This window comes from Brachionichthys hirsutus, chromosome 20, assembly GCF_040956055.1.
Source record: "Brachionichthys hirsutus isolate HB-005 chromosome 20, CSIRO-AGI_Bhir_v1, whole genome shotgun sequence".
Lineage (NCBI taxonomy): Eukaryota > Metazoa > Chordata > Actinopteri > Lophiiformes > Brachionichthyidae > Brachionichthys > Brachionichthys hirsutus.
This window is the reverse complement of record NC_090916.1, coordinates 3,074,739-3,086,957: the sequence shown is the minus strand read 5'-3', so window position 1 is coordinate 3,086,957 and position 12,219 is coordinate 3,074,739. Positions and strand designations below refer to the sequence as shown.

The 12,219-nt window shown below is 43.0% G+C and overlaps 1 protein-coding gene across 1 annotated transcript in view; it reads left to right on the top strand.

The window, feature by feature from the left end:
* Window positions 1–12,219, top strand: part of nbas (NBAS subunit of NRZ tethering complex) — a 109,865-nt gene that overhangs the window by 39,237 nt on the left and 58,409 nt on the right. Inside the window, exons 32-38 of the mRNA XM_068753604.1 lie at window positions 1,067–1,179; window positions 3,049–3,162; window positions 6,926–7,039; window positions 7,947–8,104; window positions 8,717–8,800; window positions 10,803–10,979; window positions 11,568–11,681. Of these exons, the coding sequence (XP_068609705.1) occupies window positions 1,067–1,179; window positions 3,049–3,162; window positions 6,926–7,039; window positions 7,947–8,104; window positions 8,717–8,800; window positions 10,803–10,979; window positions 11,568–11,681 (874 nt within the window). The remainder of the gene's footprint in view (window positions 1–1,066; window positions 1,180–3,048; window positions 3,163–6,925; window positions 7,040–7,946; window positions 8,105–8,716; window positions 8,801–10,802; window positions 10,980–11,567; window positions 11,682–12,219) is intronic.

Below are 12,219 nucleotides of genomic sequence, written 5' to 3'. Positions count from 1 at the left end.
AATGTTTCTACGATGTCTGAGATGCTGACCTCACTTGCTGTTAGATGTTTGAGAAACTCCATTTAGTTCTGGGTGGGTTCATATCTCTGAGGGGTGCCAGCAGATACTGTCTGTTCCTAGTAGGGAAGTGGGACAGTAATTGGGTCGTCTTTCTTTTATAGCAACCAGAGTAACCCCCCCCCCCCCCACACACACACACACCTGATTGGACAGCATCATTCATTTGGCCGATCCCACTGTGTGCATGCAGATTCGAAATATCAGGCAGAATGTAATGTGAAATTGATAGTCTCTTCTTGACTGCCTGTGTTCTTAAAAATAACTGCAGGCACACATTTCATCATGCTAAATGCCAAAGATGCGCATGCTGCACAGGATGCACCTTGTGTCCTTGGATATGATCAGTGGCTCAAAATCTGACACATTCAGTGCTGTTATATATTCAGAATTCTGTATTACATAATCCTATTAAGGGTAATGGGCGTGGTTTGTGTTGCGAGAGAACCCCCCCCCCCCGTTGGATATCAGCTGAAGTAGACTTGACTTTGTAAATGAATGTATTAAAGTGCTCCCGCTGTGTTCATGATGTTTAAACTTCACATATGTAATATAAAGTACAACTGAAAATGTGTACTGTAGCTAAATATAATTTTTCCCCCGGGACAATACAAGCAGCGGCCGTTGCTTCACATTCTCTTTTTGGCAACCTCATCAAATTAAAACTGACCTTTACATTTTGGTACTTTTGTTTTCTGTTTTGTATCGAATATTTCCAAACTCGCATCCTCTATGAGATGATTTGCCCTCTCTCACAGATGAAGATCAATAGAACTCTTAACCTTCTGTTGCATAGAAATATACATCCAGTTAGTTGAGTATCATCGGTTTATCCGCGGTAGCCAGTAGCAGACGGAATGTTCCCTTCACACTTGCTTCGTTTCCTCTGTGTGAGTTCTATACACTGATTCCACAACAGCATCCGACTGTTTATGTGCGTGTCCGTTTAATCTACCCGACTGTGTCCCTATCTCGTGCCTCTGCATTAACTGATTGTTGTTTTCGTCAGGGCGTGTCTCCAGCTGATCACAGACTGTCCTCAGGCAATCCAGGACGAGCTGGACCTCATCAGCGCCCTCAGCCAACTGGAACATTTCAGCGTCAGCATCCTCCCACTTCAAGGTACAACAAAATGCCCGTGTAGAAAATGTCCTCATCAACCACAACTGTCCGTACACTGGAATGCCTTCATTCATTTGTTCTTAATCTAGAGGGCGCGAGGACGTCGACCTCCACAGAGCGTACCTATACACAATACCCCCCCCCCCCCAGCTTATCTGCTCAGATTCAGAATACTTTACTAATCCCAAAGGGAAATTCATAGCTAAATAGATATGTAATTCTTTTTCTTGCTACTATATCTAAATATATGGTTATTTATGGATCGACTGTTGGGCGAACAACGTCTGCCTGATGGAATAATCAGGATTGAAGTGTTTGGTCTCTCTTACACACACAAACACACACACACACCCTTATCAGCATTTCAGCTCCATCTGTAAACCTGGCCGATCACTATGCACCGCCACGCTCCTTCTTTCTCTCCTTTCTCCACACTCTTTTTTTCCTTGCAGCGGTTTTCCCGGTATGGCTCTATAAAAGAAGCTGTAACTCAGACGAACCAGCTTGGCCCCTCATTCCCTCACCTCTGAACCGAGGTGCTGTTGGTCTCTGAGGTCTCTGCTTTATTCACCCTTTGCCCTCATCAAACCGAGTTGTCAACATCAAGCCACTATGAGAGAGGGGGCCATAATCTGCCATCGCTCCCTCCCTCTTCTTTTGTTTCACTGTTCCACCAGATTTTTGTTTTCCTGCTCCTTCTTACCTTTTACTCTCCTCGCTGCCTTACATAATTTTTTGTCGCTGCCCACTTCTGCTGTTCTCTTCCGGGAAGTGTTTTTTTTGCATCGGTGATTATTATCTAAAGCCTTTTCTTCAGTGCCCAGGGCCGGATTGGCAGCATGACTCTACGCTGCCCGTGTTGCCTTCACACTGCTCTTTTATACTAACTCAAAGATATGTGCACGCAGACACACACATTATTTTCTTTTTCACCAAAGTAAAAACCTTGTCCCTGTGCGCTCCCTCACTCTTGAGATAAACATGCACAAATCCGAGGAGGAAGGATCTGAGCATATGAAATCCATTCTAGGCTGTCTCCAGCAGCCCTCCTATAACACCTCAGGCAAAAGTTTCATACACACCACTCTCCCTGGAATGTCCTCACGGCCTCACCCAACGTTGCAGAGCCATAAACCTATTCAGCAGGGTGTGAACATGGCACCAGAGGCTTGTGCTGGCACATAGCATGCCATTTTCAGGCTCTGAGTGCAAGTGTAGAAAAATATGATAGTAGGTTTTTTGGCGTTTCTGTTTCTTGACATGAAATTCTGAAAAGGATCTAAACCTCCAAGGTTTCAGCCATCCAAACCGTTTAGTTAATGAAAAGCTATTCACACACAAAAAAAAATATCAGACTGTGTCCTGCACTGGCGGAAGAGCTAAGTTGTCTGAGAAAAGAAAGGTTTGGAGAAACCTAAAGTTCCAGAGTCAGTCGTTCAATGGACAGATTCATCAGACGAAGTGCAGAATTATATTTAAATTAAAGGCTATGGTTAAGACGAGTGTTATCTTAACTGATCTTATCTTGCTGTTTGGGTCGTTAGCTGAATTATGCAAAAACTACTGGATTATTTGAGTGACGTTTTATGTCGGGTGTGTCGCGGGTCAGACAAAGCTAATGAAGGAGTTATGTCCTCATACTGTCCATTATGTTTTATTATGTCATTACTTCTGCCCAAAACCAAGGCCAGTACATCATTACAGAGGGGCTCTGCTATAGCTAACTCTGCAGGAGTTCATTGTTTTGCAGACATCATTACTCCATAACTTGCACCAGCTCATCATTTGTATCATCAGCTGCAACTTGTACAGATTGAATCCGGTAATTAGCAGAATATGCGTGACACCCCTCCCTTCTCTCCCTCCCAGTGCGTCTGCGAGCCGACCGTCTGTCTCTCATCGAGGAGTGCATCGCCCATTGCTCCACAGCCTACAGGCAGTCCACCACGCTTCTGAACCTGGCCTCGCTTCTCAGAGTGGCAGGTATAGCTACAGATATGTGCACTCACACATAAACACTCATGTGCAATGAGACACGACACCACCGGTGACCGCATCACATTATCTTTGTTTTCCGTTGAGGATTTATCTCGTGCACAGGAGGGAAACGTCACGGAAGAAGAAGATTCCTCTCTGGTGAAATGTAAATGGCAATAAGAAATTAAGGTAGCCGAGCATGCGTGGGAATTTTCAAGTGTACAGACTGAGAGGGAAAATGTTTTATCTCCCTACAACTGGTGTTGCAGCTTTCAAGCAAAAACACCCTCTCTGAAAGAGTGAGCAAAATTCACCCCCTAGATGCATCATTTTGTGTGTTTTTATGTAGATACTGTATAACATGGAGCGAGGTTCATTAAGTCAAGTTTGCATCTTTGTTCGCAGTATATTCATGAACGTCATCTTCATTCATTTTACACTATGCTTCTTAACTATTACAGTTGTCTTAATTTGTAGGGATTTTTGGTCAAAATGCTAATGCATTTTTTTCCTCCTGTGTTTTTGCATAAAATTGAGGCACCCACTGTCTGGAATTTCTGTGTTTCCTTATTGCCGTTAATAAGAGGCTCCAAGTATCGATGCTAAAACCTATTTTTTGTTGTACTTCGTGGTTGAAACGAAATGTTTTGTTTTAGTAAAAGTGAAAGTGAATCAGCGTTGATTTGCATTTTTAATAGACGTTTTAATCTGTAAATGGGGTCAAGAATGGGGTCCTGACATTTTGCATGATAATTCATATTGGACCCCTTTATGACTGTGATTTTTCAGTCAATTGAATGCATATTTTACAAGATATTTTTTATAAAACCACTATTATAAGTAAATGGGGAAAATCCAGACTTTTTTTTTGTATCCAGACGGGTGTCCAAATCTCTCTCAAAATTTAGATTCATTTATTTTCCGTCATTTCTTATGGAAAATATACTTTCCCTTTTCGAACAGTATTACGGAATGAATCATGTTTGACAACCGAGGTTCCACCGTATCTGAAACTGTTGCCACTGTGAATAAGCCTTGCAGTACTGTAGGTGTACCCAAGTGGAATACTTAAGTATAATCTGGTAAGTATTTCAATCTTCACAATGTTGGCAATGATAATGTTAAATGAAGGATTTTAAATCACTCTTATTGAGAACTTTGAGCAACATCCTACGCAGTCGGAAACATTGCCAGGGAAGCCCCCGATGAGCCTCGTCTGAATTGGTAAACATATTTCAGCTCTTTAAGATGAGTGTTTCTCTCTTTCCTCCCTCTTATGATCACTTTCTGTAGGAGTAAGCATGAAGCACCAGCTTCTTGACCAGAAACATGTTTACATCTGTCTTCCTGTAGAAGATCCAAATGAGAATCTCCTGACTTTAAGATATATTTTTGGTTGAGCATGGTCACATTTTCCAAATGGCATCATTAAGCATTAAGCAGTGGTGAGCTTGCATCGATGCGAAAGGAAGTATCTTTAAGAATCTGAGCTTGACTCCTCCTGTCCGTCCGTCGTTCTGTCATTTTCTGTTGTCGTTGTCCTCTCTCTTCGTGACCTTCATCCCTCTTCTCTCTCTGAGAACTGTCGCCCACCAAAGGAAACCTGCTAACTGGCCTCGTAGGATTTCTGATTCCCTGCTACTCGCGTTCAGTCAGCAGGCGCCTCTCACTGTGTGGCTTCAAATAAAAAAAGAAGCAGAGGCAGATGAAAAGAGGAATAAACAAAATTTTAAATAAATAGATGCGGTTGGGGGGCTTTTGAAGGGCACCAAGCTCTGGGGCTCTGTGGTGAATATTTAATGCAGGTATCACCAGCATGCCGGTGGAAGACCCTAAAGGGTCTGGTTTCTGCCATGCTCTACAGAAATGCGCCGTAAATCATTCAGTATTCTGGGATGGAGTATTTGAAAAAAATGTTGTCTGCTGCTACGCTAGAAATACAATTATTCAACGTTCCTTGTATATTAGGTTTAATGTCAAAATATACTATTTATCAGCTGTTTGCAAAAAAATGCAAGCGCTGTTTCGATGGCTCAGATATTAATTTCACATTCAGTGCAAACTGCTACTTTTAATGACTACTGCTGCTGTCTTAAAAATATTCACTTCCTTGAGAGGCGTCCTCTATGAGAGCATATACCGGTACTGTATTTGCAAATTAGATGTTTTTGGAAGTATTGTGCTAGCCAGATTCGCCTCTGCAGTAGAGTCCCAAACGTTATTTATTGAGGCCTGAATCTACAGAAAGGCTCCATACCTGAATTTCAGAATGTACTGTAAAAACACTGCTGAGCCAAAAAAGACCATCCAGTTAAGGCTGAATAATTTTCCTTCTACCTTTAGGTGGAGTCTTTATTGCCGGTCCAACAGCACACAACATATGTTTATCTTCATTGCTTTACATAAATTAAATAGTCATTTCTTTTTCCACCTCAGAATAAAGGTGTTTTCGTTGTTGGATTAAATTCTGCTGACCTGGGACGGATCCTCAGGATCCAGTGAAGGTCTACAGATGTTGGTTTTGTAGTGTTTTTCGGCGTTTATCATTCCTCACCTTTTCATCCTGCCCTTTGATTGGCCCATCAAAGATGGATAAAACTCGACATGCCTGATTTAGGTGGGCTAGAAATCAATGCCAGACGATGAAACTAAAAGCACTGGGTGAATGCGTGGTGAAAACACACACACACACATAAACAAACCAACCTCCTCTGTATTGAGGTCCTGACACCTTTTGAAGACGCCCTTTCACCAGTCTCTAATGATCTCCAACACTTTGTTCTCCTCCACAAACAACCTTCGTATTTGTCGCACAAACCCGCTGTCACACGGAGGCCATAGACTTTGATCTTCGTTGTACAGGCTTGTTCTGAAGTCCTGTTTCTGCCGTTGCATCGTTTGATCGTCCCGTCCTCTCCTCTTTGTTTATTGTGCTTGGACAGAGATCTGAAGTTCTATGGAACCATGGCTTGAATGTTAATGCCACAATAAATCCAGATTTCATATTTAATATTCATTTCTGTTTAGCTATACTGCAGGAAGGTGTCTTTGATATTTCATACCCTTCATGTAGATATTAATATGTTATCGTTTGTTGGGCCTAGTAGTGAAACCAAGGTCGTTTTCACACCTTCTCACATGACCCGGTTCGATTGGGGAGCTGAAAGTCGCAACATTGTTGCATTTATCACTTGTTTCGGTTCTGCTTTCACACTGCGATCTCTAAAGCGAACCGAACTTTCTGAGCAGCACCACGTGGTTGAAAGGGATGCTCGCCCATTGGACAAAGCAGGAGGGGAAATCCGTCCCTCTCCCTTGTTTGTTTTTGTTTGAAGTGCATGCTACTTCCTTTCCCCTAGATGCACTGCGTATAGCGTTACTACGTACATCTGGTCCTGTCCGCTGAGCTTTCACACCGCATATGAACCGAACCAGGCTTCCCTTGCAAGCAAACTGAGACCTACGTTTTCAGGGGGACCAGAGTTCGCTTGTTTGGTCCGCACACCTGGCCAAACAAAGCGGACCATCCGAAGAAACGAACTCTGGTCCGTTTAAAGCGAACCAAACCCCTCTGTCTGTGAAAGCGACTTAATTCACTTCATCCCATCTTTCAGCCTACGCGTGTTTGAGTATGGATGGCGGTTTAATAAAAGGTGTATTAAGCCAGAGGGATGTCTTTTGCACTTTTATTTGAGGATACTCATGCATATCATCTTTGCATTTTTGGAGCATTTGCTTAAATAAATATCTGTTCTTTGTGTACTTCTAGGCGATGACAAGTTCATGAGAAAAGGCCAAGTGTTGACCCTGCTGGCAGAGCAGGCGCTCCAGTGTTTGGACTTCAAGGCCTCGTACATCCACTGCCGGGACCTAATGACTGCAGGTATGTGGGTGAATCATTGTGTAAAGCTGTATGAAAGCTAACGTCAAGCTGCTCGTCTGCGTTTTATACATGTTTGATATTGAAGGAGGACAAAGTCTCCAGTGAAACAGGATTTTCCTGAGTCACTGTCATAAAGAGGTTTGATTTTTTTCCTGAAAATCTTTGGTACTGCATGCTGCCTGCTCCTCAGGAATTCCCCGAAAGGATTTAATGTATATTTAATGTGTATTTTCCCTCAAAATGTTTTGTGTTGCGCTACTGAGATATAAACCCGAAGTACACGGTGTCTCTGTAGTGCTGCGCAACCAGAGACTGCGTAAATGAGTCAGAGGTTTATATAAATAAATCAGATAAACACCAGTGTTCTCAGTTTGTGCACGCAATGGGAATCATCAAATCTGTTTTCAAGAATGAAGTCAGGATGATGTGTTGGTTTTTGTCTGAGAAGAAGCTGCAAGAAATGTGGACTTGGAAAAGTCAAATATCTCAGAATATGCTTAGAAGGTTGCATCCCATCGTCAGTGTCTCACCAACATGTCCTGTGCATTTCTTTGCTCTACAGACGTTCTAAAAGCGTGTGTGTGTGTGTGTGTTCTCTTCTGTAGCTGAAGTTGCAGTTGAATGCCCCTGCCTTCTATCTGATGGGATTCAGTATCAATTATCTCCGTAACCTGAATAAAATAAAACTCTTTCTTCTATATCTGTTTGTATAGCAACGTGTGACCTTGGTTTCGCACCGATGCTTGCTGCACAATGTTTTCATTGATTTTTGTTTGTTTTAATTACAGTTGCTGGTATCTCCTGTGTACTTTCTCACTTCAATTTAAAACCACATTATCCTTTTTTCTCCTTTCCTCTCCACCTCTCCATCCCAACCTTGTTCGCCCCCAACTGCCCTTCCTCTCAGTTTTCGGCCCAGCGTGGGACGTGTGCTCTCTGCTTGGTCAGTGCGAGGGCTACGGAGACCTGGAGGCCCGGCAGGAGCTTTTAGCCTTCTCCCTCGCCCACTGTCCTCCTGACAACATCCACGGCCTCCTGGCGGCATCCAGTGACCTTCAGACTCAGGTCACTCTTTATTTTTTCCATTATTGTTTGATGGATATAAAATTATAATATCATGAAAAACATTATTTTCTGAATTGTGGTTACTTTTCTCTGTGTTCTATCTGCAACTATGTACCCACTGTGGGCTTTGCAACCTACTTGTGTGTTTTACTTCCTTTACTCTGGGCGGACAGGCTGGAAACTGATGACAAAGAAAGACTTTGTTAAAACAAGGAAACCAATGGACACATTTGAGACCGACTTTATAGGTTTGACAAAGAAACCCAACAACAACACGCAGTTCCCTTCATAAAAATGGATAGTATCATTCCCTTTAATTTAACACATTATGAGAAATCTGAGGGGAATTATTGAGTTTGGAAAGAAGAAGAAACGCGATACCAAAGAAGTTATGTTAAAATGTTACAATAATGAAAATGCATATCTTTCATCTTTGGATATCTGATGACGTTTCAAATGCGAGAATCAGAGGAAGGATAATCCTCACCTTGGACTTTTGTCTGAGTCACAAGCCAAAGATTTGTGACCGTTTGAAGATCGGTCAAATCCAAGCTCGCTGATTTCAAAGTATTTCTGGGAACTCATGGGAAGACTCCTTGTGCTTGTGTCCAGGTGTTGTACCAGGCAGTGAACTATCAAATGGAGCCTGTTGACGCGAAGAGTCAGCGGCAGGCTGATGAGACAGACGCCATAAAGGTTAGTGTGTGTGCGAGTCTCCTTTCGCTAGCGTGTTAGCCATACCTTTGTTGTTGGTGTCGTCTCCTCTAGGATTCGTGAGTGGGATGTGTCTCTGGCCCGTTCCACGGTTTGTGTGTTTTCCTGTTCCTCCATATTTGATGAAGCGTAAATTTATTGTTAAGGTTACTCAGCTCGCGTGGTTTATTTATGCCTCTCCTCCGGCACCATCCGTTTCCTGGTGGCTTGAGTGGGTGTTAATGTTGCATGACGTGCATCTCATCCCCTCGGTGTGGTGGAAGTTGCTCCTCTGAAGCCTCCCGTTGTTGCATTGATGCACATACACTCTATACCCGTGTAGGTTTAAGCCCTTTTATGCATCTGTTTATGCCTGTGTCTTTTAAAAGCATGTAAACTCTATGTGCGTTAGATTCCTTTTGCTGCCTGCCTCTTGATCCCCCGTCCAAACGAAATATCGACGAGAGGCATTAAACAATTTGGCCCGGCCCTCTGGGTTTTGATTTTCCTTTCAATTGGGCCCAACCAACAAAGCAAAGCGGTAGTGAGCATTGTAAAACACTCCAAGTATACAATTCACCGTTTCCTTTCATTTTTGTGAATTTAATCAATTTATTTCATTTGTCAGAATGAATTTACAATGTTGTTCCTTTTGCTTAAAGTGGAATTTGGCGACTTCCCTGATTTCTATGTGCGTATTTGTAGAATACATTAGATCATTTCGTACCAATGTTTTGTCTGTTAAATGCAAGGCTTACAGCCAGCAGACATTTATCTGCCCACATTCAGCCTGCCAGCACCTCTAGAGCTCACCAATTAACCCCCTTATTAGATGCAATTTTTTTTTAGCTATACAAAAGCTCAACTGCAGAAAATGAAAAACTGCCTTTTCACAGGGGGGGGGGGGGTTCTGTGTATGCCAGACTATTTCTTTGGCTGGACGCTTGTTGCCAGGCAGTGAGCAGGGATTCCAGCGACCGCTAAGAGCCCGGGCATAGTCTGACGCATATTCCCTTGTAGAGCAGCACATAACAATAAGTTGACTTGGGCTTTGTTTTCACTCGGCTTATAAAGTGCTGATGGGCAGATTTACTTCATTTCAACACATCCCAGCGCCTCCTGCTGACAGTGTTTATGCTAAGCTAACTGGCTGCCGGCTGCAGCATTGTTTCACAGACATTCATAGGATACAAATGGCATCATTGTCATGTAAAACTACACCAGAGGAGCAAAATAAACACGTTTCACGGTTGTCAAAATTTTGAGTGTTTGAAACGAAATCCTCTTTGTTCACAAGGTGTTTTCAAATTGTTTATGAGTTTAAATATTTAAAGTCAGTGGCGTCTTTTTGTGTGCCATGGATCTGCCAGTTTATTCTTAATGTGATTCCATGTCTCAGTAAATGATCAGTTGAATAAGTACACTTATTCAAGTTCCTCTCAAATAACTAAAACACAAACATTTCTGGTACCACGTCAATGCTCAGTACTAGGCTCAAAATCTATCCTTTGGTCTGAGAGAACAATGCAGATGTAACGATCAGAGAACTCCTCTGATGCTGCTTCTTTATTTAAATAGAATGAAGGCTCAAGTGTGTCAGTAGTAGATATAAAGACTAATGTACTAGAGCAGGCATGGGCAAACTAGGGCCCGGGAGCCATATGCGGCCCCTTGGTCTTTCTAATCCGGCCCGCCGAACTTGTCCAAATTATATCATAAAATGTTATTATAATTAAACCTATTTCATTTTACCATTTTATTGTCATTATATGTTTTACTTTTTACACCGCAAACACAACGAAATTAAAAAAAAATCCCTGTAATGCTACCTGTAAAAGGCCAAATCCTTTCATGTAATGACTTTTACATGCCATTTATATTAGTTCACACAAATTTTGGAACCCATTGTGGCCCGCGAGTCAAAAAGTTTGCCCACCCCTGTACTAGAGTGACAACCGAATCAGACAACTTTCTTGTTCATCCTGTTCCATGCTTTTTGCCCCAGGGCTGCCCCTCCTCTGTGAGCTCCCCTGCAGGATCAGCGGGGGACCTGCTGCACAGGACGACAGCGAAGACGATGGAGGTGTTGACCACCACGGGAGTGACCACCAAGGCGGTGCTCGCCGCTGTCAGTGACCACCGCTGGTGGAAAGAATCGCTGAACTACCTCCGGCCGACGCAAGTAAGAGTCCTCTGACTAATTATATGACTTGTGGTGAAAATATGACCGTTTCCTGCCAGAGAAATAAGCAAGCCAAATGAATGTTCTCAGTAAAGGTTTCGGGGGTTGTGTATGTGTGTTTATAAATCACATTGATATTCAAGCATTTATAGATGCAACTGTGATGTGCTTCAAAAGGGCCGATGAACCAGCTCACAGATGGCTCCATGGGCGTCGACTTCATGCACGGCTTCGACTCTGATTGGTTCCTGAGCTGATCAGATGTGTGAAGAGACATTTTCCTTTCTGTGCCGCTTCACTCACGCCTGCTCACAAGCTTCATAGCTCTTGTTTAAAAAAACAACTCATCAAAAGCTCACCTCTTGCATAATGAATTGACTCACCTGGTGAATATTTCAATAGCTGGCATTTTGCCGGCAGCTGGACCAGTTGGGGGCAATCGCTGGGGCAGAGATTAGCGCCGCCTCTGTTCTCATCAGCGACTTGAGGTGGTGGCTTTTGATCTCAAGTTTCAGACGAGGTAGAAATAAACTGAGCAGTGCTCTGGGCATGATTTGAAAGTTTAATGATGTTTTGACGGTTCCTCAGGGTCACAACACAGGAGCCACTTGTCAGGAAGGTGTGTCTGAGAACACTAACCTGGAGCGCCAAGGCTGCGGCCCCTTTTATCAGGATGCCATTGCTGATCCCTTTGTCGACTCGGTGAGTGGCTCAAGACCAGTGGTGCCCGTTTTATCCCCCCTTGCCCTCCTCATCTCTTTTTCTTTACCTCGGGCTACGTTCTTAAATTAGAGCAAAAAATGCCCGAGTAGGCTTCTTACTTAAGGCATTAAATGTAGTTATTTTTTCCATGACTCATAAGTCCATTCAAAAACAGTGGAGAGGAAATTAATATTGATTTCAGACCAAGTGATTTTAATGCCAAAAGCAAATTGGAAGCACAGCACAGAACTTAGTGTTAAAAAAAAAGAAAAACAAGAGTGGCAAAAATATATTCAGTAGAACAAAAGGGGGTTGATGGAGGACCCTAAAGGGCCAAAGGAAGGTGTCGGGGAAGTGGGAAAAGAAAGAAGTAAGAAAAGGAGTTGTTTGACCTTTATCCCCAGAAAGCAGTTGCCCAGGGCTACGACCGGACGTTTTTCCCCTCAGAGACACAAATCATACGGATAGCTAAAAGAGTGGATGCGGGTGGAAACACAGAAAGCGATACATCTCTTCTCATGGCATTTTAATAGGCCTC